Source organism: Pseudopodoces humilis, chromosome 5 (assembly GCF_049639895.1).
Source record: "Pseudopodoces humilis isolate 2021_Gansu_Grassland_sample_001 chromosome 5, ASM4963989v1, whole genome shotgun sequence".
Taxonomy (NCBI): domain Eukaryota; kingdom Metazoa; phylum Chordata; class Aves; order Passeriformes; family Paridae; genus Pseudopodoces; species Pseudopodoces humilis.
Window position 1 is genome coordinate 45,725,097 of NC_142204.1, and position 22,644 is coordinate 45,747,740.

Sequence of the window (22,644 nt, forward strand, 5' to 3'; positions counted from 1 at the left end):
GCAAAAGGGAGGCTGTATAAATGAAAGATGGATTATGATCATAAATCTCTGCCTTGCATGGCAAATACAAGGGAGAGAACTGAGGATGAAAAAGATGAATGTCTGAGTAAAATCATACATGTCAAAAATAAAAATATATCAAATTAAAAAAAGCCAAAACATCCCAATCAAATGTTTTCTTGCACAGTCGAGAATACTATGTAGCACCTCCAAGGATCTCAGATGTCTGCCTCATAGTTCCTTTCCAAACTGCAGCCTAATATTTTCAATGTTTTAAAACAAGTACAAAAGGTGACTATCATAATAAATGCTATTTTTAGTAGATAATGCAATGGCAGGTGATTAGTTCCAGACAGCAAAGTGACAAATGCACTGATTTTGGTGAAATTGAATCTTTTAGCTACTGCATAGAACTTATATTTTATCTAGTCAATATTCTCATGCACTGTAAGCTGCCTACTACAAGGCAAACACTCACCGAGGCACGTGGCAAACAATCTTATTAACAGGTACCTGCCAACATGTGGCAGCAGCCGTGTCCACCTGAAAGAGCACTGCACTGTTCTGAAGAACTCCCACATACCTCCCTGTTGTTGAAAATGCTGTTTGATACATTGGGTTGTCACAGCTCATGTCCCTCATGGCATATGCAGGAAGTATGCTCAAAGGAATGGGCAGTAGGACTGGAGTAAGTTCTAAACATTAACTTCACAGCTCTGACATAATTTCAGGAGAACCCATATAAATTATGTAATTTGATGTTTCAACTTCTAATTTTCTTTCTGACTAGAACTGGCACCCAAACCTGAAGCTTTTCTAAGACACTTTTTCATTCATATGAGCTATTTCAGTATTTTATTTCCTTTATCTGGAATAGCTAACTGGAATAGCTAATATTAATAGTAACTGGGAATAGCTGCTCACATGAAGTTTTGGGCTTGGGATTACTTTCAAATAAAAAATTAATCGATCTGAAGTTATTCCCATAACAACAATAAGCAGAAAGTTCTAAAAATACCAGGTGATGTTGATAATTTAATAGGCCATTTATAGTCATCCAAACATTTTACTCAATACTGTTACGTACAAAATCCACTAAAATAAAAAAAAAAAATTAAATGTTATTTTTCAGATGTAAAAGTGCAATTAACACAGGCCGAGTTTTTGCAAGAACATTACATTTCTATTAAATTCACTGCCTACATAACAGCCTAACAGGTTATGCCTACACTAAAGTGAATGAGGATTTAGTTTTTTTTGTTAACTTTGAATAAGCCTGGTAGTTGATAAATAAAGGTTTTCTGCCATTGTAATTATCATACATACATCCAAAAATGCATTGCACAATTGTTTCCATAATTTACAGTTTTACCGACTTTCAGAAATTAAAGTAGAGCAACAGTAAGATTCACTAAGTTCCAGAAATAATTAACACCATAAAACCTTGTAACAAGTGTGCACAAAACAGCCATCCTGAATGGCTTTCCCCAGAATTCTTATAGCTTTCCAAAGATGTTATTTACCCTGAATCAATATTCTTCCTTTACAGTACCAAATGGATTTTCTGGAAGAAGATTTACATTTATCTTTCACGCATTACTTATTCACAATTTGGAAAGAAATGGCAAGCCTTCATACATGTCAGCCTTTAATTTTAGCCAGTCCTGAAGCCTCTGCAAAGCTGATTTTTCTTGTGTTAATATTTTTGCAGCTTTTCTCAGTTTTTCTTCATTTCTTTCTAAATAACGAATTCCATCTGTCTGCAGCTGACTGAGTTTCTCTTTACGACTTTCATCCAGGGGTATGTCTTCATTCATAAGAGGGTTAAATCTGAAATAAGTATCTGGAGGTAACAGTGCATCCAGCATGGTGTGAACTTCTGTATTGAAAACAAATGAAGAAAACAGTTAAATTCCCACAAGAGAGTCTAACATCCTGCAAGTGCTCTGAACAACAACTGCCAGTAAGACAGTAATGACACAGTAAGACACAGTAAGAGTAAATATGAACTGCTTTGCTGAGTAAACATTTTTCTGCCATTGCCTCATTGAAACCCCTTTCTCATTAGAAGATTTGTAAATGATCCTGTAGCTCTGTTTACTCTGGAAAAGCTTCATCTTTTATTCCAAGACAACTTTACTGGCGTGTCAATTAAGTAGACTTTGCAGCTATCTAGATTTTTAATTACATTCCATTCCTTAACAAGTAAGAGCATATCCTGAAAACCAGGAATGTAACTTGCATTTTCCCATTTCAGGATACCTGTGATTTATTACACTTGGTACTAACAGAAGTAGGTATTATGAAAACAGAAAACAAGAGGTATGTTCTTCTGCAATGTCAAAGTAAAAATTTGTAGGACTGAAGCTTTATTTTGTTTAAAACTATTATTTTTTTAAACACATTACTACAGATTTGAGGCTTGAATTTAACACGCATTTAATTTTAAACATTCAACTTAAATTATATTACTTCAGTTAACTAGTAGAATAAAAAACTATGTAATGCATTAATATGTTCCTATTTTATAACCTGTTTCTCTCTCCTTTTAGATCTTTTTGTTGGCCCACTTAAAATTCCATTTCTATCACTTCCTTCAGTATTCATTCTATCTTCTTTGTTTTCTTACCGTGTTCCTCCATTCTTTTAAACATCTATTGTAATATAAAATGTCTGAAGTGAAAAAAATATTATGGACAAGATCAAAGCAAAAAATTCTTGTAGATCTAAAATCCTCTTGGCTTGGCTTCTCCTCCTGCAGATAACTCAGCTATGTCTGTTCTTGTCTCACCACATCCAGTTTTTCTTGCCCTATTTAATACTCTCCCTTTTTTCCTTCATAATTTAAGTTCCCATTTGCTCAAATCTACTCTTCTCTCTTCCCATTTCTTTTCTCTTGGTCTCCACAATGAACTTTCTTTTCTTCCTCTTCCCTTCGAATTTCTTGCCTCATTTTTCAGCTGCAATGAAACTTTCTGATAAAAAGTGGAGATCACATATTTCCTTCCCAGAATTTCCACTGCCTTTACACTACTGTGCACAAACCAAAAGGCAATCCAAAATCTAGCTTTTTCCTACTAGTGACAGTCAGCTGACAGAGACTATAGAGCAAGGGATCTAGACTGTAAGAGCATTTCTTGTTCCCTGGCTTTTTGCAGTTATCAGTTTCCTTTGGAATGGGAGGGGGAAATTATCTGTGTATCACTATTTCCTGTTCATAAAAATAAAACAGATGTAAACTGCTAGTGACAGTTCCAGTGTACTCCCATCTAGGAACCAAATTTATTTTAGAAACAGATGTTTGGCTTTTCCTGACAGCAATGGAAGTCATTAGCACTGGCAGATTCAGTACAGTCTTTGGAAAAGTACAGGTATAAAAGCATATATAAAAAATACCAGAAATCAAATACTTTTTCTGAAGCTGTTGAAAATCGATGTTCTATATTGTTCTAGAATCGATGTTCTACATCTACTAAGCATTTCTGTGTTATGGGAAAAACAAATAAAATATAAGAAAATATGATTTTTAAACAAATTCCTGAATATGCTTTTTATCCTAAAGCTCAAGTAAAAAGAGTTATCCTCCATAAAATACATAATACTGGTACTAAAACTATGCATAGTAAGCTATAAAGAGACCTGTTTCAATTAGTTTCATGGGGCTGGTAGAGAGGAGATGGGGAAAGGTGAAAGGTTGAAGACTGTTCTCTGAATTGGAACTATAATTCTAAGAAACATAAATAAAATTGAAGACAGTCACAGTACAAGTGTATCTTAAGACACCAACCTTCTGTATCAGTTGCACTGTTGATAACATTCGTCAGTTTGGCTTTCAGACTGGTGTGTGTGACATTGGTCTTCACCTCACTTTCGTACCGACCAGTGCCCAGTGAAATCAGACATTGCAATGGAACATTCGGCCAGAGACACTTGCACTCATGAACTGCCAGCGCAGAAGGATTATTTAGGAGCAGACCTCCATCCTGTAAGTTAAGAAGAAATACAAATATTGGTGCTATACATCTCATACGGTCATAAAAGAAACTGCAACTATAAATTAAACTAGCATAGCCCTAATATACAAAACCAATTAAAACCACTAAGCATTCATTTCCAACTTTTGTGAAATTGAATCGAATCTGTTTGTGTGATGCAGCAGCTGCCTAGCTTGGCCTCAGCACTGTCAGAGCAGCTGCTGGGGGCTGTGCTTGGTTCTACTGCATTATATAAAAGTGGCAGGCTGAAGCAGCAGCATTCACTGGAATGTCTAGAGAACTTATGATTTCATTTTTTGAAGACCTTTTCAGTAAGACAGATATGCATATTGACAATTTCTTAATCAAAAATTTTCCCCTCAAAATACCTATTACTGATTAGTTATTACAAGGAAATTTTCTGTAACAAAACCCAAATCACTACCTGCAGATTCCAAAACAAGTTAAAAAAGAAGAATCAAAAGAGCTAAGCTTGGCCAAAGCTTACTTTGTAAGCACACTCATTACACAGGATGCTACAGCCTTGATTTAAGAGTTGGAAAGTCATTTAGGTTGGAAAGCACTTACTGAGTTCATCTGGCCCAACCCACCTACTCAAGCATGGTCAGCTACAGCATGCTGCCCAATGCCATGTCCAATTGGGTTTCGAGTATCTCCACAAATGGAGATTCCAAAACTCCTGTGGGCAACCTATTCTAGTGTTTGACCACCCTCAGAGTAAAATATTTTTCCTGTGTTAAGATGGAATTTCGTATGTTTTCATTTACACCATTTTCTCTTGTCCTACTAGTGGACACTACTGGGAAGACCACAGCTTCCTCATCCTACCCTCCCATTCTTGATTGGTACACATGGGTAGAATTTGCTCCTTGAGCCTTCCCTTCTCTTGGCTGAATAATCTCAGCTAACTCAGTCTCTCCTCACAGGAGGGTCCCTTAATCATCTTTGTGGCCCTGAACTGGACTAACTCTAATAGGCTCATGTCTCTCTTGTACTGGGAAAGTGGAAACAGCACTCCAGATGTGACCTCAGCAATGCAGAGAGGAAGGACCATCCCCCATGATCACTGGCAGCACTATTGATGTAGCCCAGGATACTGTTAGCCCTTTTTTAGGATTGCTTTGTTAGCAAGTGGGCATCACTCATGTTGAGCTTATTGTCCACCAGCACAAGGTCCTTCTCTGTTAAGCTACTTTACAACTCATTGTAATGAGGCTATTCCTCTGCATATGCAGGGCTCTGCCTTTCGCCTTTTTGAACTTCATGAGAATTCTTCAGTCTGTTGAGGTCCCTCTGAGTGGCGGCCTAACCATTCATGTGCCAATCTTTCCTCCCATGTTTGTATCATCCGTGGAATTCCTGCAGGTATACTCTGTCCAATCAGTCAGGTCATTAGTGAAGACATTAAATAGAATTTGCCCGAGTACTGACCCCTAGGTACACCTCTAGTACTGTGACTTGACTTGGTGACACTGATCCCAACTTGGGCCTGGTCATTCAGCTACTTTGTATCTAACTCACTATTTACCTAATTCACACTTTGTCAACTTGTCTATGATATTATGGGAGGTAAGTGTACGAAGCTGAGTTAAACAACATCCAATGCCTTCTATTTGTCTACCAACTGCAGAAGGCTGCCAGGGTTGGTCAATCATGAGTAAACTACTTTTTAAATCCATGCTGACTACTCAGGATCACCTTTTTGTCCTTCATGACTTTATAAATCCTTTTCTGGAGGATTTCCTCTATCATCTCCCAAGGGACTGGGCTGAAGTCAACGAGCCTGAAGTTCCCCAGAGGTTTCTTCTTGCTGCTCCTGAAGACATGAATGGTATCTGCTTTCCCAATAGCCCATCATCTTTCACAATAATCAAGTCACCTCACAATGGCCTCAGCCAGATCCATCAGCACTCACAGGTGCAACACATCATACATTATGAATTTATGTATGACCAGTTCATTTAACTGCTCCTTAACCTGGTTCTTCTCCCATCAAGTATAAAATCCTCCTTGCACCAGACTTTCACCCTAGCTGCAGGGGCCTGGGATTCCTGAAAGCCATTTTTACTAGCATAGACTGAGACAAAGGCAGCATTAAGCATCTTGGACTTTTCCAAATAGTTTGTCACAAGCTCTCTTGCCCCAGTCAGTAGCAGGCCCACATTTCCCCTAGCTTTTTGCTGTTTGTGTAGTTGTAAGATCTTTTGTTTTTTCCCTTTATATCCCTCTCCAGGCCAGCTTTTGTTTTCCTAGTGCCACCTCAGCAAGACTGGTCAGGACATCTATACTTCTAGGTCACTTGTCTCTCCTACACCTTTTGTAGGCTTCCTTTTTATGTTGGAGCTCAGTTAGGACATCCTTGCTTACCCCTGCCTGCCATCTTTGCTTGATTTCCTGCTTATTGGGGTGATCCTTTCCTGAATTTGGAGGGAGTGATTACTGACTATCAGCCAGCTCTCCTAGACCCCTCTTCTCTTCAAGGCCATAGTCCATGAGATTCTTCCAAGCAGAGCTCTGAAGAGGATGAGGTCTGCTTTCCTGAAATGCAGTGCTCTAGTCCTTTTTTATCTCCCTGCTTTCTCCCCTTAGGATCCAGACCTCCAAGGCTTTCTTGAACTTTCATATCCCTGACCAGTTCTTTATTCTTCATAATCACCAGGTCCAGCAAAGCACCCTTCCTTGTTGGTTCCACCATCAACTACGACAGCTGCTGTCATCAATGCACTTGAAAGATCTCCTTGGTGGCTTAAGCTCTTTTGTATTGTTCTTTCATCAGGTATCAGGATGATTCAAGGTCCTGTGAAGACCAGTCCTGGGGGTATGAGGCTCCTTTAAGTTGTCTGAAAATCAGAATTCAGCCCAATACTGCTAGGAACAAATGCTACTCTAGAACTGAGGAGAGACATCTTTTGCTAGCAACATGTTAGAAGTGTAGTTGATGAGGCTGGCATAAAATACTGCAGGACTAATAAGAATCAGTGTGAATGACAGTAAGCCTGAGAAGCAGTCAGACAATGAGATTTTGGCCCATTGAATCTCAAGAAGTATACTCAGCACTTCCTGGAAGTAAAATGACCATCACTCCAACTAAGAAAGATTAATTTGGAACTTGAATTAAACAGATTTTTTTTATTGGGAATGCCTTAAAACCAGCAGTTTCAAAAGCAAAACTTAAACTTGAGAACACTATCAATAGCAGAGATGAACACAGCTATATCCATTCAGAATCTGTACAAACTAGTTAAATATAAAAGAGAGTATTTACTAGAATAGGTATGATGCAAGCACTCCCTATATTCTAAAGTTCCCCAAAGTCCCTATATCCCATATCTGACCATCACATTACTAGAACAATAAGAAAAAACAACTCTACCCAGAAATAACTTAGAATAAAAAAGGTTTTAGAGATGAAAAACATTTTACAGAAATTCCTTGTAACTACAGCTTGCTAGATAAGTAAAAACAGGATTAATGAGCTTAGTTTTTTGAGCTTGCATTCTTTTAATTATCCTTTAATTTCAACCTACAAAAAGCTCTTTGAACCCTTTCTGGATACCATCCGCCTTGCTCAAAATGCTAAATACACTGCTAACATGAATGGTCTCTTCAGTGCCCATTATTCTTTCCTCATATTTAATCTAGAAAACTAAATATAAGGATGTTTTTGTCCTCTATATAATTCCCTATTAATCTTTAGCTAAAATTTTAATAATTATCATAACGGTGCTTAATTATTTTCTTAAATCCCAGATTAAACACATGCTTACAAAATATTTCCACTGATATTATCAATATAATTAAACATGACTACTACGCCATAGGAAAATTGGTGTTATCAGAAGTTTGAGGGTATATAATACTAGAATACCACAATATTTTTGTAATGCTGACAAACACAAGATCAAAGGAACATAAAATACCTACACAGACCAAATGTGTTTGTGATGATAACTAACAGCTTTGTGCAATGATTTCCATATTTAAACATTCTCCAATTTAGGTTTATTGTAATGACAATAAATTCCTAATGATTTTCAATTTAGACACAGCTTCTAGCATTTACACAGATAATAGACACATGTCAGTTTTTAAAAGTTAGAAGCAGGACTAAGAAAGGCAACTGACTTTTTTTTCTTCTCCTCCAAGAGATTATGGGTGATAATAACCACATCCTAATCAATATTTCAAATAAGATTACTCTGTAAAAAAAGCAATGTTCATCATACTGCTTTTGCTGATAATGATCAACTACTAAAGGAGTAAATAGTGCTGTTAGTTAAACTGTACTATTAAGGACTCAGTGAAGGAAATACTGCAGTAATTTGTTGAAATCTGCAGCTCCAGCAACCATACAGCTAATAATTAGTCAAAAGCTAAAATTCTTGTGAAAAAGTACTTTCACCATTTTTAAAATTAGTTACAATTTCACTTTTATGTGCATTCTAAGAAAATGTAAACAACATTCTGAAAATTAAAGACTAGAAACTAACCCTTCAGATTCTAAAGAATTCCTCTAACTTCATAAAACTGGAAAAAAGCCCATCCCAGTAAGTCTACTGACCTAGCAATACAGAAATATGAAAGCCAGATCTATATATTTTAAAATTAATTTAAAGAAATTATGACACATCCTTCTCCATGCTTGCCTTTGAGACACAGGAACAGAATTCCCAAGTGATTGACTCCACAATTTTGTATGTAAGATACTACTGATCACTGATTTTTTATGTACAATTTTGTACATAAGATACTGAGATCACAAGAAACTCCGCTGATCCTTGTTCTGAAGGGCTACTAAATCTGTCTTAATTTTTTTTCTGATTCTGTTGAACTTATTTTATAGCTATAAAATAGATATTTTTATATATATATATATAATATCTATAAACTCATCTAAAGTACTTATAACTTACTAATTTAAATATTTTATTGTAAGCATGCAGTTTTTAAAATATATTTATGAAAATACATTAACCAACATGCAATAAACATAAATACTGATTGATTGCCAGTAGTATGGAATGTCTTGGTAACTAACAACAGCTTACTCATCCATGGCAGTTTTCATGAGCTTTCTTGCCACTCTAAAATTCCATGCAATTAAACAACTGGAAGTAAACAAGGCAAATTTGTCTGATCTATGGCTGCAGAGATGCAACATCAATCCCTGTCTATCTCAATACAAAATAATGCAAAGAAAATAATGATCCTTATACCACATATGATGCTGCAAAAATCTCGTTGATATAAAGAGATATTTTAACTTCTACTGTGTCAAGTTTTAACTTAAAGTGTAAGTTTCAAGCTACAATTCAAATTCTACAAAGCAATGCTAACTTTATGTGCAGCCCTAAACCTTTTTGGTTCCTATTATTATATCCTTTTTGACAGATGGAATGTCTTCCTTTCCTGTGTATTGTTAGCTATGTCCCTCTGGAATGGTACTGGCTGTGTGCATACAGAAAAAAGAGAGGCCACATGAACAGAATAGTCAATTAATTACTATATTATCAACATACAATGGATCTAAAAGCAAAACCAATAGATCAACTGAAGTGACTATCCCCTTCTACTCAGTATGCACAAAGCCAGACTGGGGATAGATACTCTGGACACCCAGTTACAAAGCACTGAAGAAGTGGAACACATACAGTAAAGAACCACTAAGATGGCTGGGGCCTGAAACACAATATATGAGAAGAGATGCAGGGAACTATGTTTGCTTACCCCGTTAAAAGAGAAAGCCAAGGAGCAAGCTAATCACAGTGTTTCACTGTCTAAAGTAGAAATTCAGATTCTTTCAAAAAAAGTAAAAGTAAAAAGTAAAGTAGAAAACTCAGATTCTTTCAAAAAATACAGAATAAGAGCTGGAGAAACTGTGGAATCTCCATCCTTGGATATTTTCAAAACTAAGCTGGGCAAAGTCTTGAGCAACCCAACTTTGAGGTTTAGCCTGTTTTGAACAGAAGGTTGGACTAGATAACCCCCTGAGGCCCTCTCGTCCTCGTTTTCCTAAGGTTCTACTCTATATAAAGAAATACTGCATGAATGATGCATGTAATTTTCGCTGTAAAATGAAATTACTTTTCCAAATCCATTATTAGAAACTGAATTTTGTCAGTCCAGTCTCAGTCTTGCGGAAAATGTAAAATTTGTAGTGTCAGGAGTGCCTGTACATTTCGGGTGGATATTTAAGAAAAATGTCTTAATCAAAAAACAGAACACAATGAAGAGGGAAGTGGTGGAGTCACTATCCCTGGAGGTATTTAGAAGACATTCAGATGTGGTGCTTAGGGACATGGTTTAGTGCTGGACTGGGCAGTAGAAGGTTAATGGCTGGATTTTGTAGGTTTTTTTCCAATATAAATAGGTCTATGATTCACACCTTGCAATCTTTAATAGAAGGGGTAACTTACAGGAACCCGTCAAATAACTGAACTGTTGACCTATACCCACAACAGGTGGAATTGGCCCAAGTTTTGACTCAGGACTCCGTGTTAGGCAAAGAGCTAGGGCAGATCCCTTTTTCTTTCTGTTCTCCCATTCCTGGATTATCTGGCTTTCCCTACATTTCCCTCGCTAGATTTAGCTAGATCTCAATCCTACAGCAAACTCTCTTTCTCACTTCCCCAAACACACATGAGTCACCCCTTCCCTTCTCTGCAGCTATGCTCAGTGCAGTGGCAGGTGCCAGACACTGCTTCATCTGCTGAACTTTGCAAAACCATTCTACACTTGAGTCAATTTGCTGGCAGTACACCAAACAGAAAGTGCTGGAGTAGGAATGCTAATGCAAGGAGATACAAGAAAAGGGGGCATAACTCTTCCAATGTCATCATGCAGTGAAGCAGTAGAAAAAAGGCTTTTTAAAAAATTTCTAAACAAAAATTAGTGGAAGTAATCAGATAAGTTAATATTAAAATGGAACTTAATAATACAACCCCAAATTTGCTAGTGATAGCAGTGAACTCAGGGACTAGAACATTGTTTTCAGTCTCATCAAAGGTTTTCCAGGTGGTAAACATTCATTGAACAACATTCATTTGTTCTGTTTTATTTAATATCTTATTCCCAGATGAAGCCAATTAATTTCTTTCCCACAGATTTTTTTCACAAAAATTCCTTAATGCAACAGCAACCATAGTTTTGGGGCTTGCTGGTAGGTAACAAGGAGTCTAAAGCTGTAGCTGGTATTTTCTATCATTGTTTTGGTAGTTGCAAAATGGTCAGTCAAAGCCCCCCTGTGACTTGACGTACAGATCTTAAATTATTTAAAGCAGGAAAATGCACCTTTTGTAAACAAATGCTCCAATAAAAACTCTGATGGAGATTCCTTGCTTGCATGGTTCTAGAGGTACAGAAAGGCCTGGTTAAACTTTGTGAAATAGATGGGTGCAAATTCTACAATCAGGAGGAAAATGGACTGCAAAGTCTCAAAGAAAGTGTTCCAGAGCACTCAGAAGGCTGGTAGCACAGGACTTTCTGAAAATCATCTCCTATTTAAATAATTATGGTGAATGGGCATAAAATCACCAGTGACATACTTAAGTCAATACTATGAAAATAATTATTTAAAATTAAGATACTAAGATTCAAAAATCATACCATACTTTACCACGAGAGAGCAATTGTTTCTCACAAGAAAATTCACTACATTCATAGGCTCTCATTGCATTTCCTAATTCTGTCAGACTCAAGCTGAGCCTTGTGATTGTTCTGTATAACACCTTGTGCGCTGCACAGTTTCATTTAAATGATACTCAACTTTGTGAAGAAAATAATCTACCACTGAATGAAGGATATATAATGTATGAAAGCCAAGTCTGATATTTGGAAGCTGAGTTTGTTGGCTCCATAGTAACCACTTCACATCACTGCCTATGCAGACATGCTTTGCATTTTAGTTCACTCTTACAGACTTGCTCTGTTGTTTACTTTTATCGTCTTTGTGAAAAAGCAGAGACAGAATTAGTACAAAGCTATCACAGGACAAGACAGGCTAAGATTCTGAATGGACTTCTGAGAAGTATTTTTAAATTCTGTGCTTGAAGTCAACATAAATATAATAAACATGCTTAAGATAAGCTTAAGATAAGTCTAGTTGCTGCAAATAAGGAGTTTGAGGAGTTGCTGCATAGTAATAAGGGGTTATTTCTTAGAAAAATTAAAGTAACTATTTTAAAAACATTTACTCTACTTTCAGTAAGTAAATGGGTATGCCTTGTCAAATCATTTTATAAAATCATCTCAATACATTTATGTATGTAGCAGCAAATGTCCTCAGAGGGCAGGAATGAGAAAGAGGAGAATTCTTTCCCTGCCTAAAGTAGTAAGGTCTATCAATTCAGCTAACTTCAAGATACACATCCCAGCCTAGTCCTCTCACTGCTCTGGGCACCCAGTGTGATTATGAAAATGTCAGTACATGTACTCTAAGCTTTAAGGCTTCCTCAGTCAAGCATCACGGGGCTAAAAAAGTTATAGTTTTTGACATATGCTTTGTGAAAAAGAAATCTATATATTCAGATTTGACTATACAATAAACATAGCATATATAGCATTCAGCACAAATACTCCCTTTTCAATACAAAGATTACATGATTATGTTATTCTGTTACATATATACACGTATGTTTGAAATATACATGAATTATAGCTCTCCTCTTGGGAGTAATCAGTCAGACTGGTCAGTACTACTGAGGATGAAACTGATGAAGAGGAGCTCCCAGTAAGACAGGAAATCTTTATTTTCATAAACAAACTATTTGTCAAAATATATAAAATTTTATAAACATGAAACAGGACAGAAGCAAAATTGTTTTCTCTTTACCTTGCTGACAAGCAATGGATGGTGATGCCAATATTTCTAACAAATCTCAAAAATGTATAGTGACCAAGAACAATTTGTTCTAATGGTGTGTTCCACTTTGCTTTTTAAGTGAGATTTTTTTTTAAATAACTTCAGTAATTTTTTATAAAGCGTACAATGACCTACAGTTGTCTCCTTATACAAATATTTAATCCAATTTATTTGGGAAGATTCACCCTTGCTTCATGCTAAGAAGGAGACTACTGGGTCATCTACATACAATTATAATATATTCTGCAATATGCTGATTCCCAACAGAGGCCCTAATTGGTGACAGATATAAATGCAATCCTCCTATACACCAAATTTCTAACAATTACAGAAAGAACTTATTCTTTATTTAGGGAGAAGCAGAGCACTCCTTTAGATTCCTGAAATAAATATCTTGTATTCATTATTTTGAAATGCTGTCTCAAAATTATTATTTCTCTTTAGACACTTGAAAAATAAACACTTAAGTTACTTGTCATAGTTCTGAAGAGTGCAGTGAAAAAGGGATTTCCCTTGAACTGGCATTGGGAAAAATTTAGAGAAAACATTTGTACGTTAATAATGTACATTAATTTTCATATGAAAATTAAATGCATTTGTACTTATATTATTGAATGACACCAATATTAAATTTCTATTAGTGCATTCTTTCACAATTAAAGAAAATCTGAAGTTGCATTAATTATATTTGTACTTCTGCCACACCAGTTGCAGAGAGACTTTATACTGAGATCACATGACAAAGTAAAAAAAAAATAAATCTAATAACGTTTTAAAGTTTACTGTAAAGCTTCCATTTCAGTTCAACTGTTTTTTCATACAGTATTTATAATTTTTCTCCCAAGCAACACCATAATACAATTGGCATACACCCAAATGTCATGTTCAATGCTTCAGAGAACTGTCAATACTATTGCTCTTACATACAAAACATTAAATAATATATTCTACATTCATTAGAATGAATGCCTGTCTGAGGTAGACGCCTCAGTGATTATCTTGAATTATTAGCCCATACTAGTGAGTCATTAATTCACAGAAAGTGACTAGCTGCTCTGAAGACATCACTGAATTTATGGGTTTATGTCAGATACAGAAAATGTATGCCTATAGGATGCTGAGGAAGTTTGCTAAATATCAGTAGATGTCATAAAAGAAATAATTGCTTGGCAATAAAACATATTGTCAGATTATTTCATTAAAAGTGTAAGTTGTGCATGACAGACCTAACTACATTAATTCTGCTGCTAACAACAGCACACATCACAAAAACAGTATGTATTTTAACTGTGTTTGCCAAATGATGAATTGCCTGTAATATGACAAGTAAAGGTCACACTGTGTAACCTAAGGGAAAAATGAGCCCCGATGGCTGAACCTACACTGACCTCAGAGAGACTCAGGTTCTTTTACAATACCTGTGAAGCACGGGCAAGGTTCAATAGTACAGTTAAAAATCCTAAAACCAAACCAACCAACCAAAAAAAACCCCAACCCATGGGTCTGAATAAAATCCTTCTGTATTCAGATGATGCCAGGATACTCAAGTCTAAAAGTTTTGTCCTTGCTAACAAAATTCAACTTAGGAAGCACATAAATACCCTATTTGCTATGGCAGAATATATTGGACTAAGGAGAAAGCTTTAGGAGCTGCAGAAAACCATTACATTAATATTAAGCCACTACAAGTGTGCAAGGAATCCTAGATATGGAGATATCCTAGTCTTCATGAAATGTGACCATGTTAAATTTTCAAACCTTAAAAAATTAAATTTTATTTCACAAGATAACAATGGAAACATTTAGACTCAATACATTTTTACATCAGTAACTTGATCAATGTTATTGCTATTACTCATTGATATTAGTTTTCCTAATTAATTGGTCTACATTTTTAGCTGCTTGCTTATTAAACAACAGTAAAATGTCAGGAACATCAAAATGCATTGAGAAAAATACAGAAAGACTAGTAGTGACCTATAGGGAATGTAGGTGGCTCATTATTGATATATCCTTTATAAATGCTACTTAAAACATGTTGGTCATTCATCTGTTCAAAACCATGTAACAATCAATGCTGTAAGCTACCTCTACAGACAACTTTCAGAACTAAATGTATTACAGACTCCACTAATTTGTTTTTATCTTTCATATTGCAATTGCAAACTAAAATTGGATTTCCAACTAAACTCCTTTATTTATAGAACTGGGCAAGCTACCTATATTTCTTAAGAATTTTCTTCCTTACATTTTGGCTCAAGCATTAGATTTAATTTCAGTGCAACTGAAACAAACTATGTTTGCAGCTAAAGAATTTGATCTTAAATGGACAAAATGTAAGAGATAAAGCGAATCCATTATTGAAGATAACTGCTGTGAAGGGTTCAGGATTTGGACATGAACTACCAAGTATCTGTATCCGCAGCGGAGGCAGGTGGATGGGGAGAAAGAACTGAAAGAAAAATTCTGCACTTTCACAAGTCCCCTAAATTAAGACGTACATGGCCAGATGACAAAATATAGTTGATATCAGAACCATCATGAGAAATCTCTGAGTAGAGAACTATCACATAATGATTAAAACCACCAACATATAAAGTTTCAGCTGGAAAGGCAAGTGTAACTCTAAGCTGTATCTTCCACTGGAAAAGGAAACACATCATATTGTTATGGTAACACATGGAATACTGTGTTACAGCCTGACCAAGTTAACTCCTCTGAATTTTGTTTCTGATTTAAAAGTGCTAATTTTTATTCTAGTATATGCAGAATTGCAACATTGCACGATGTGTTGCACAATGCCAAAAAACATACTGAATAGTCCAGTTTCAAGAAAGATTACTCAAAATGCAGCAGGTGCAGTGGAAGACCATTAGGATGACAAAGAGAACAGAGTCTGTTTTGCAAAACTGAGACAGACTGGCATACCTAAGACTAAAAAAATAAAAATAAGATATGTTTTTATATAAGCATCAGAAGGGTAAATACTACAAGAAGAAAAGTTAATTAAATTAGAGAACAGTATTTGCACTAGAAGAATTTGTATCCATTAGTTAGGAACAGACTTAAGAGTGAAAATGTGAAATTTTCTGGCCATGAGAAAAATTAAGAAATACTTTATTGAAATAACCTTCTGCAAGAGTAGAAACAGCAAACACAGCTTTACATCATCATCTATTACAGCCTATGATGCTGTTGTGGTGACCATGACAGAGGACTAAATTTGACCTGAGAGAAATTGTTTTTTCTGTATTCCCTGATTATATTTTTTTTTCCTATGGAAATGTCAGCTGAAATAATTAAATTCTGTAACCAATATTCAAAATATATGTATATATCTGCTACTAAAAATAACAGCACAAATATACCCCAAGTAAAAGAAACACTGAAATGCAAAGAAACTTTGAAGAGATTGGCAAAATGAACACCACAGATTAATCTGTATTAGAAGAGAAGCTCAGTACATGAAAATAGGGCAGCATCCTAAACTACAACAGAAGGCAAATTCAAGGCTTGATGGTAGTTGACAAAACATGAAATGATTTTTCACATTAAGCACCAGACCACCATATTTTAAAATCAAGCTTTCTTTGAGGCAATAGGTAAAACTATATCAATAGTCTCACTGCACCCTTGGGCTTTTATTTGCAATGAATATCACAACGTTATTTTCTTTGGAAATATGGCCCCATTTAGGTCAGTGTTGGACAAATATGCCACCTAGGAAAATAAAAGCTATAAGCTATTTTCATCTAAGAAACAATGGCTGCAACATCAGAACATGAATGTAAAACCTAGATTGTCTGTACAGAGTTTACTGAATAGACTCAGTTCATAATTTTCCACTCTATGCAACCTCCTCTGATTTTACAAGATTTATTTTATAGGAAATACTAGCTGGCCAACAGTGCCACTGAAGCAACATGGACTCAGAAGTCTTGCAAAAAATAGTTAAATGAATACAGCTTATTTGAGAGCAAGGTCTTCTTTCTTCTTTTAAATAAGCAATCTGAAGATTGCATTAGGAAAACGTCACTCTGAAACAATTGAGATAAAAATTTGAATGCTTCCAAGTTAAATGCCTAAACAACAGACAGTCAATTTCATTATACTAAACAAATCTGCCAATAACATGTCACTTAGCAAGCCCCTGCAGGGAATCTTTCAAGCAGTCTGCTTTGCGAAATACCAATGGTACAGTAACTACAGCAATTTCACAAAGGCCGGTAAACTGCACAGTGTGCATCCACCTTCAGAGCTGTTATCCAAACCTATAGAATCCATAAGAGAGAAATGCAGATATCCATACAGCTTACATGTTCCAGTAAATTCCCTTTTCCTTAAACAGCAAGCAACACTGCCTTGAGGGCTGTAGGCAAATGTGTATGGCAACAAGTAGAGAAACAAAGAAAGAGTTGTTTCTATCATTGTGAGAACAAGATACACCTATTAAACAGCAGTCTGCATAAGCTCTGGTGCATACTGATCACCGTGGCATATCCTAAGAATGAAAAGAACTTCAATGTGACCTATATTCTATGTCTTCTTAGAGCCTGGGAAGCACCCTTGAATCTAATTTTAAAAGCTACCATGTAAAACCAATTAGGGTAGGATGCACTAAGTGAATCACTTTTGAAGGCCTCTCCTGTAACAAGCTACAGAGATGAATTGGCTTTACAGCTTTATTACCTCTTAAAAGGAAAGGGAAAGTTTGAAAAATATGTGGAAACCATGAATTATCTTTTTCCAATGAAGGTGTAACTTGAAATTTTAGTTTTATTATCTATTTTACTACATATATTTTTATATTTTTAGATTGTATTCTCATCACACATCCTGTTACACCTGCATTATTAAAACTCCACTAACAGACTAGGTGCCAATTTAACTGCTTTATTATCTGATCTTGCTCAAAGAAAACACAATTATTTGAACAATCTTATAGATTAACATCAGCACTATAATAAAGGGAACTGTAATACAGCAATGGAATCATGGGAAGCTGTCAAGAAAGAGGTGATCAAGTACTTTGTATTAAATTTGGTATATTTTATTTGAGAAAAATCTGTGGCTTTGTTGAATTTACCACCATCACATACACAACCTCTGCTGCCCTTTGAATTAATCCTGTGGGACGAATTTAGTTTTTAGTGTAAAAGCTATTAAATGAAGTGTGCATAATGATTTTCTTACATTTTAAATTGCTCTTTTAATTAATTAATAATTTCCTCAGCATACTTTACTGTCTACTGAAGTGACATTATTGAGTACCTCAAATGCTTCTCACAGTACAGCAAAAAAAAAAAAGGAAAAAAATAGATATCAGAAACACCCCACTGTCGGCAGTAGAGGGAAAAAAATGTCACTGGCTGTAGCAGGACTGGGGAGAGGTTAAGAGCCTTCGGTGCTTAAAAAAATACATTTTAAAATAAAGGTAATGACATGTGGCAATACAGCTTCTATAATGTAACATCATGACTTGGTCTCTCTTGACTTGCAGACTCCCTGGAGAAGCATGTTACAGGGATTAAATCCCTTTGAATGTTAATGTGTTCCTCTTTTGAACCACAAAGAGTATTAATCCTACTCCCCTCATCTACCAACAGCTGCTCTGTTTTTTCCTACTTGACAGCGGAACCAGATAGCACGGCATGATTGACCTGAATGTAAATATTGCTGTTTGCAACAACTGATGGCTTTTTGCAGAAATTTAACAAACCAAGTCATCAGCTCACCTGCAGCACAAGTAATGTTCAGACACCTAGAAACCTCTTTCTAAAAATTGTAAAAACTAATTTATTACCTCATTAAAAAATGAAGACACTTTACATTGAGAGTGCCCAGTATAGGAAATCAAATTGAAATGTTTCCACTGAAAGAGCACACATGTATGTACACAAATACACATATAACTCTACAATTACAGAAAAGCAACTCGAAGCCAACAGTTCAGTTCAGCCATGACTCCACCATAAGAATCTAGTCATACATAAAAACTTTAAGAATTTATCTCAACCCTACATGTAACTCTCATTCAGCTACTTCATACAGTTTATGAAAGGAGACTGATTCCAACAAAAGCTAGATAACGTAAGACATAAATATGCAGGATGACCCTAAAATAGTACACTGAATTTCCATTATCAAAATAAATATTTTCACACATTTGAAGAGTCTTCAGTCAGATGAACTGCCAGAGTGTTTCTCATTCAGATTTAAACGTACAACCAACTGATAAACAAATACACAACCTGCTCTCTGTAATTCTTAAAGAGTCCCAAACTTCAAAGCTAGGATACAAATATTGTACTTAGTAGTCTGAATTTTCACATACATTTTTGATACCTCTGTTCTTGGAATTGTTTAGAAATATCAACACTTCAGAGGCAGGTTATAGATAAATTAGTAAGAAACTAGCACAGTTTATGTTCAGAGAACAGATTATGTTGATTAATGGAAGTTCCCAATCAATGAAAAAATTCTTAAAATACCATCTTTCTGACACTATATTAAAATTTTGAAGCCTTCGGCATGAATTATTATTTACACTTAATGCACACTGTGCTGATGCACTTTTCAAAAATCACATACTATCAAGAATATCTAACAATGTTATGCTTCATTTATTCATGTAGTTCAAAAGCAGTTCAATTTGTTAGACAGTGTACATACAGAAAAGAGCAAGATCTTCCATATACACTACAAATGTACTACTGACCAAGGAACTTAAAATTACACTTGCAGTGCATTTTCAGAATAAAGATGCTTAACAAGAACCTACTATTCCCATATTTATGATATGAACTATAAGAACAAAGAGTTACCAGTATTAGCATATTTTAATAAGAAAGCTATTTTAAGGAAGAATGACTGCATTTAGGATTCTATTTTAAAATGTATTTATGCATATGTATTTCTTTCAATTAATGTTGGATATTTCAGCAGAGATTAAACTTTTGAATAACTAGCATTTTCCAATGAGGCACCATTAACTTCCAGGAAAATAAGGGTAACAATCAGCTACGTGCACAGAAGCTCTTACCCCAGGTTTAAAACAAGGGGATTCAAGGTTGCTTCAGAGTGTGCAGTGGATTTATAATCTCTGCTAGAAAGCTGCATGAAAACAGTTATGGAGCATTTGCCATGTAGTAACTTAGTACCTGGACATCCAAGTACCCCCACACAAACCAAATTATTACGGAAATAGAGATGTGGTAAGAAAAGGGGTAAGAAAAGTGTAATCTGGGGAAAGAAGAGCATGTCAGACATGAAAGGTGTTTACTATAGGAATTCAAGTGTTTAAACATTCCTGGCTGGGGAGAAGAGATATTTTTCAGCTAATATGAAAAAATTTGAATCTGAAAATTTAGCTTCTAGTTCTACTACAATAAACTGTTTTAGTACTGAGACCATATTTAGTTCTTTATGGCTGACAAAGGTGAATTGCATCCTAAGACCTTGCTTTCCAGTAATTATAATATATCAAATAGAGAAGAATGTTGAACTTGAGAAACAGGGTTTATAAGATCAGATGGAAGGGCTTTGTCCAAAGACTCTGGAGCAAAGAAAAAATAAAGTAGACTTCATTCCAGCCCTTTGTGTCTGAAAATACTGGATCTGATCTCCATTAACACTAATTATACATTCTGTAGTCTGGTAAACTGGACTTAAAAGCTAACATAGATGAAGTAAGTACCAGCCTTACTGAATTTCACACAAGTCTGGCAATTCAAAAACTATGTTAAGACAAACAATTGTATAAAGTACTGTGCAGAAGTTATAAAATCATATTGTTTATTCAGCTATCTTTCATGTAAAAGCACAGATCAATTTCCAAGTACTTTCAATTCAAGGAAAGAGGGGGTGGAAAGGTGAGAAGAGAAAGAAAACTTCTTCACATAGATTAACACTGACCCATTCAATCAGTTAAGAAGTAGCTTGGAACAGCTCCCAAGGCTAAAGCAGCTCCCTTCCCAGTTTTCCTTGGCCATATGGAACATGAACACATTTCAGGATTTCAAGCAGTGCTTTGGCTTGGAACCTGATGTGTTATTCCACTTTTAGATTTAAAAAACCCTCAAAACTTGTTTGCTTATTTCAGATAGCAGTTGATTAAAATGTTTTGAGGATAACAAGATGTACCATAACTGGGAAGGTTGTGGGGGCCAGTCAGATAAGGGAAGGAGCGGGGGAAGAGTTTACTAAACAAAAAAGTGAAACAATAAAATGAAAGAAATTTCAGATCTCTTGAACCTTACCCTCCATGGGAGCCTTTCACCCCTTAATTTATACAGAGCTTTTATATAGCTGAATTATTTCATCACTTTATACATGTTGAATCAAAATATAGAAATATGCTTTTTCCAGATGAAATTTTAGTTGTTTGTTTGTACCAATGCTTCTTTTTATCACCTCTTACTCAAATTAATTTTTCTCTATTTCATCTTAGACTCATTTATCTCTTAGCCTTTAAATTTCAGTACTACTCAAGCACGTGAGAACCCTAAGGATATTACACAGTCTTCCAATGGACACCTGTACGTGATCCAGGTACATCTTATTACTCAAGATATGCTACTTTTCTTTTTTTCCAGCATTTGAGGCTAATGCCATCATATGAATTAATATGACAAATGTAACAGATGCTTTCATTAAACTTAAATGATTCAATCCTATGCTCTCTTTATTGAAGGTCTCTGGTTCAGTAACCCTTTGTGGTCTTTTCTGCCAAAGATCTGCATCGGGTATTCATTAAAATAAATATTAATAGTTCTAAATTAGTATGCATTGCAAGAAGTATTCTTTGAAAACCAGGAGAACTGCAGAATAATACAGGGGCACTGGAGGACTAAAACCCTATGGTTAAAAAAAGAAATTAACTTGCTTTGTTCTTTACATATCAGAGTCGCTAAGAGGCTGTAATACAATTAAATAACATGCACTGTTGATAGGAGACACTGCTTTATCCTCAAGGGAATTTCTTTTGCAGTTGTCCTCCAAGTTTAATCTTACTGCTGCGGCATCTCTTACTCCTCTTACTAGCCCAGAACCAGGGTAAAGTTGAATAAGCTATCAATGGAAAGAATTAAAAAGTAGACCATAAACTGAAATAGTGCACTAATAAAAATTATGCTGAGTGTATAACCTGTTTTTCTACATTTTACAGTATTGTTAGATTTTTAAGTTACACCATCTATTTAGTGAAATAATGCTCAGTGAAATACCAGTTGCAAGCAGGAAGTCAGAGGCAATTTACAACTCATATAAGGTTTCCTTCCAGTCAGAAAAGAAAGCAACAGCAGAAGAGCTTAGGTTTGTACTGAGAAGACTAAGATTTTTAAGCCTTTCTAGTTCTGTAAGGGCTATAGAAGCTAAAAATATCCTTTCTTACCCCATCTGTTCTAAATTTCTTCTGTGCTACCAACTTATTTGCTTAGTTTTGATTCAGAGATTCAAACCATGTTTTTTCTCAGGTGTAAAATTGGAAAATACCTACTCAAGGAGAAGTTTTCAACCTACCTGATGAAGATCACTGCCCAAAACATATTCCTGGAAGTAACCTGGTGCAGCAGATGATGCTCTAATTGCTTGCCACAGCTTATACTGACAGCCTCCAATATAATGGGACTTCACACCAGGAAAGTGGTTGTAGTTTCTAAACACAAATGCTTTCAGTGGTGTTCCTCTGTTTACAATGGTACTTACTGCAGCTACCTAGTGAGTGAGGAGGAACAAAATTAGTTATATATGATGATAATAACCATAATATGAGAATGAAAGCTTCACACC

The 22,644-nt window shown here is 35.5% G+C and overlaps 1 protein-coding gene across 3 annotated transcripts in view; it reads right to left on the reverse strand.

The window, feature by feature from the left end:
* Positions 1-1,015: 1,015 nt before the first annotated feature.
* Positions 1,016-22,644, reverse strand: part of PNPLA8 (patatin like domain 8, phospholipase A2) — a 37,790-nt gene continuing 16,161 nt past the window's right edge. For all 3 annotated transcript variants that reach the window (XM_005519277.3, XM_014248887.2, XM_014248888.2), the window contains exons 8-10: positions 22,375-22,569; positions 3,788-3,983; positions 1,016-1,879 (exon numbers count right to left, since the gene is read on the reverse strand). In XM_005519277.3, coding sequence (XP_005519334.1) covers positions 1,605-1,879; positions 3,788-3,983; positions 22,375-22,569 — 666 coding nt within the window. In that variant the 3' untranslated portion in view covers positions 1,016-1,604. The remainder of the gene's footprint in view (positions 1,880-3,787; positions 3,984-22,374; positions 22,570-22,644) is intronic.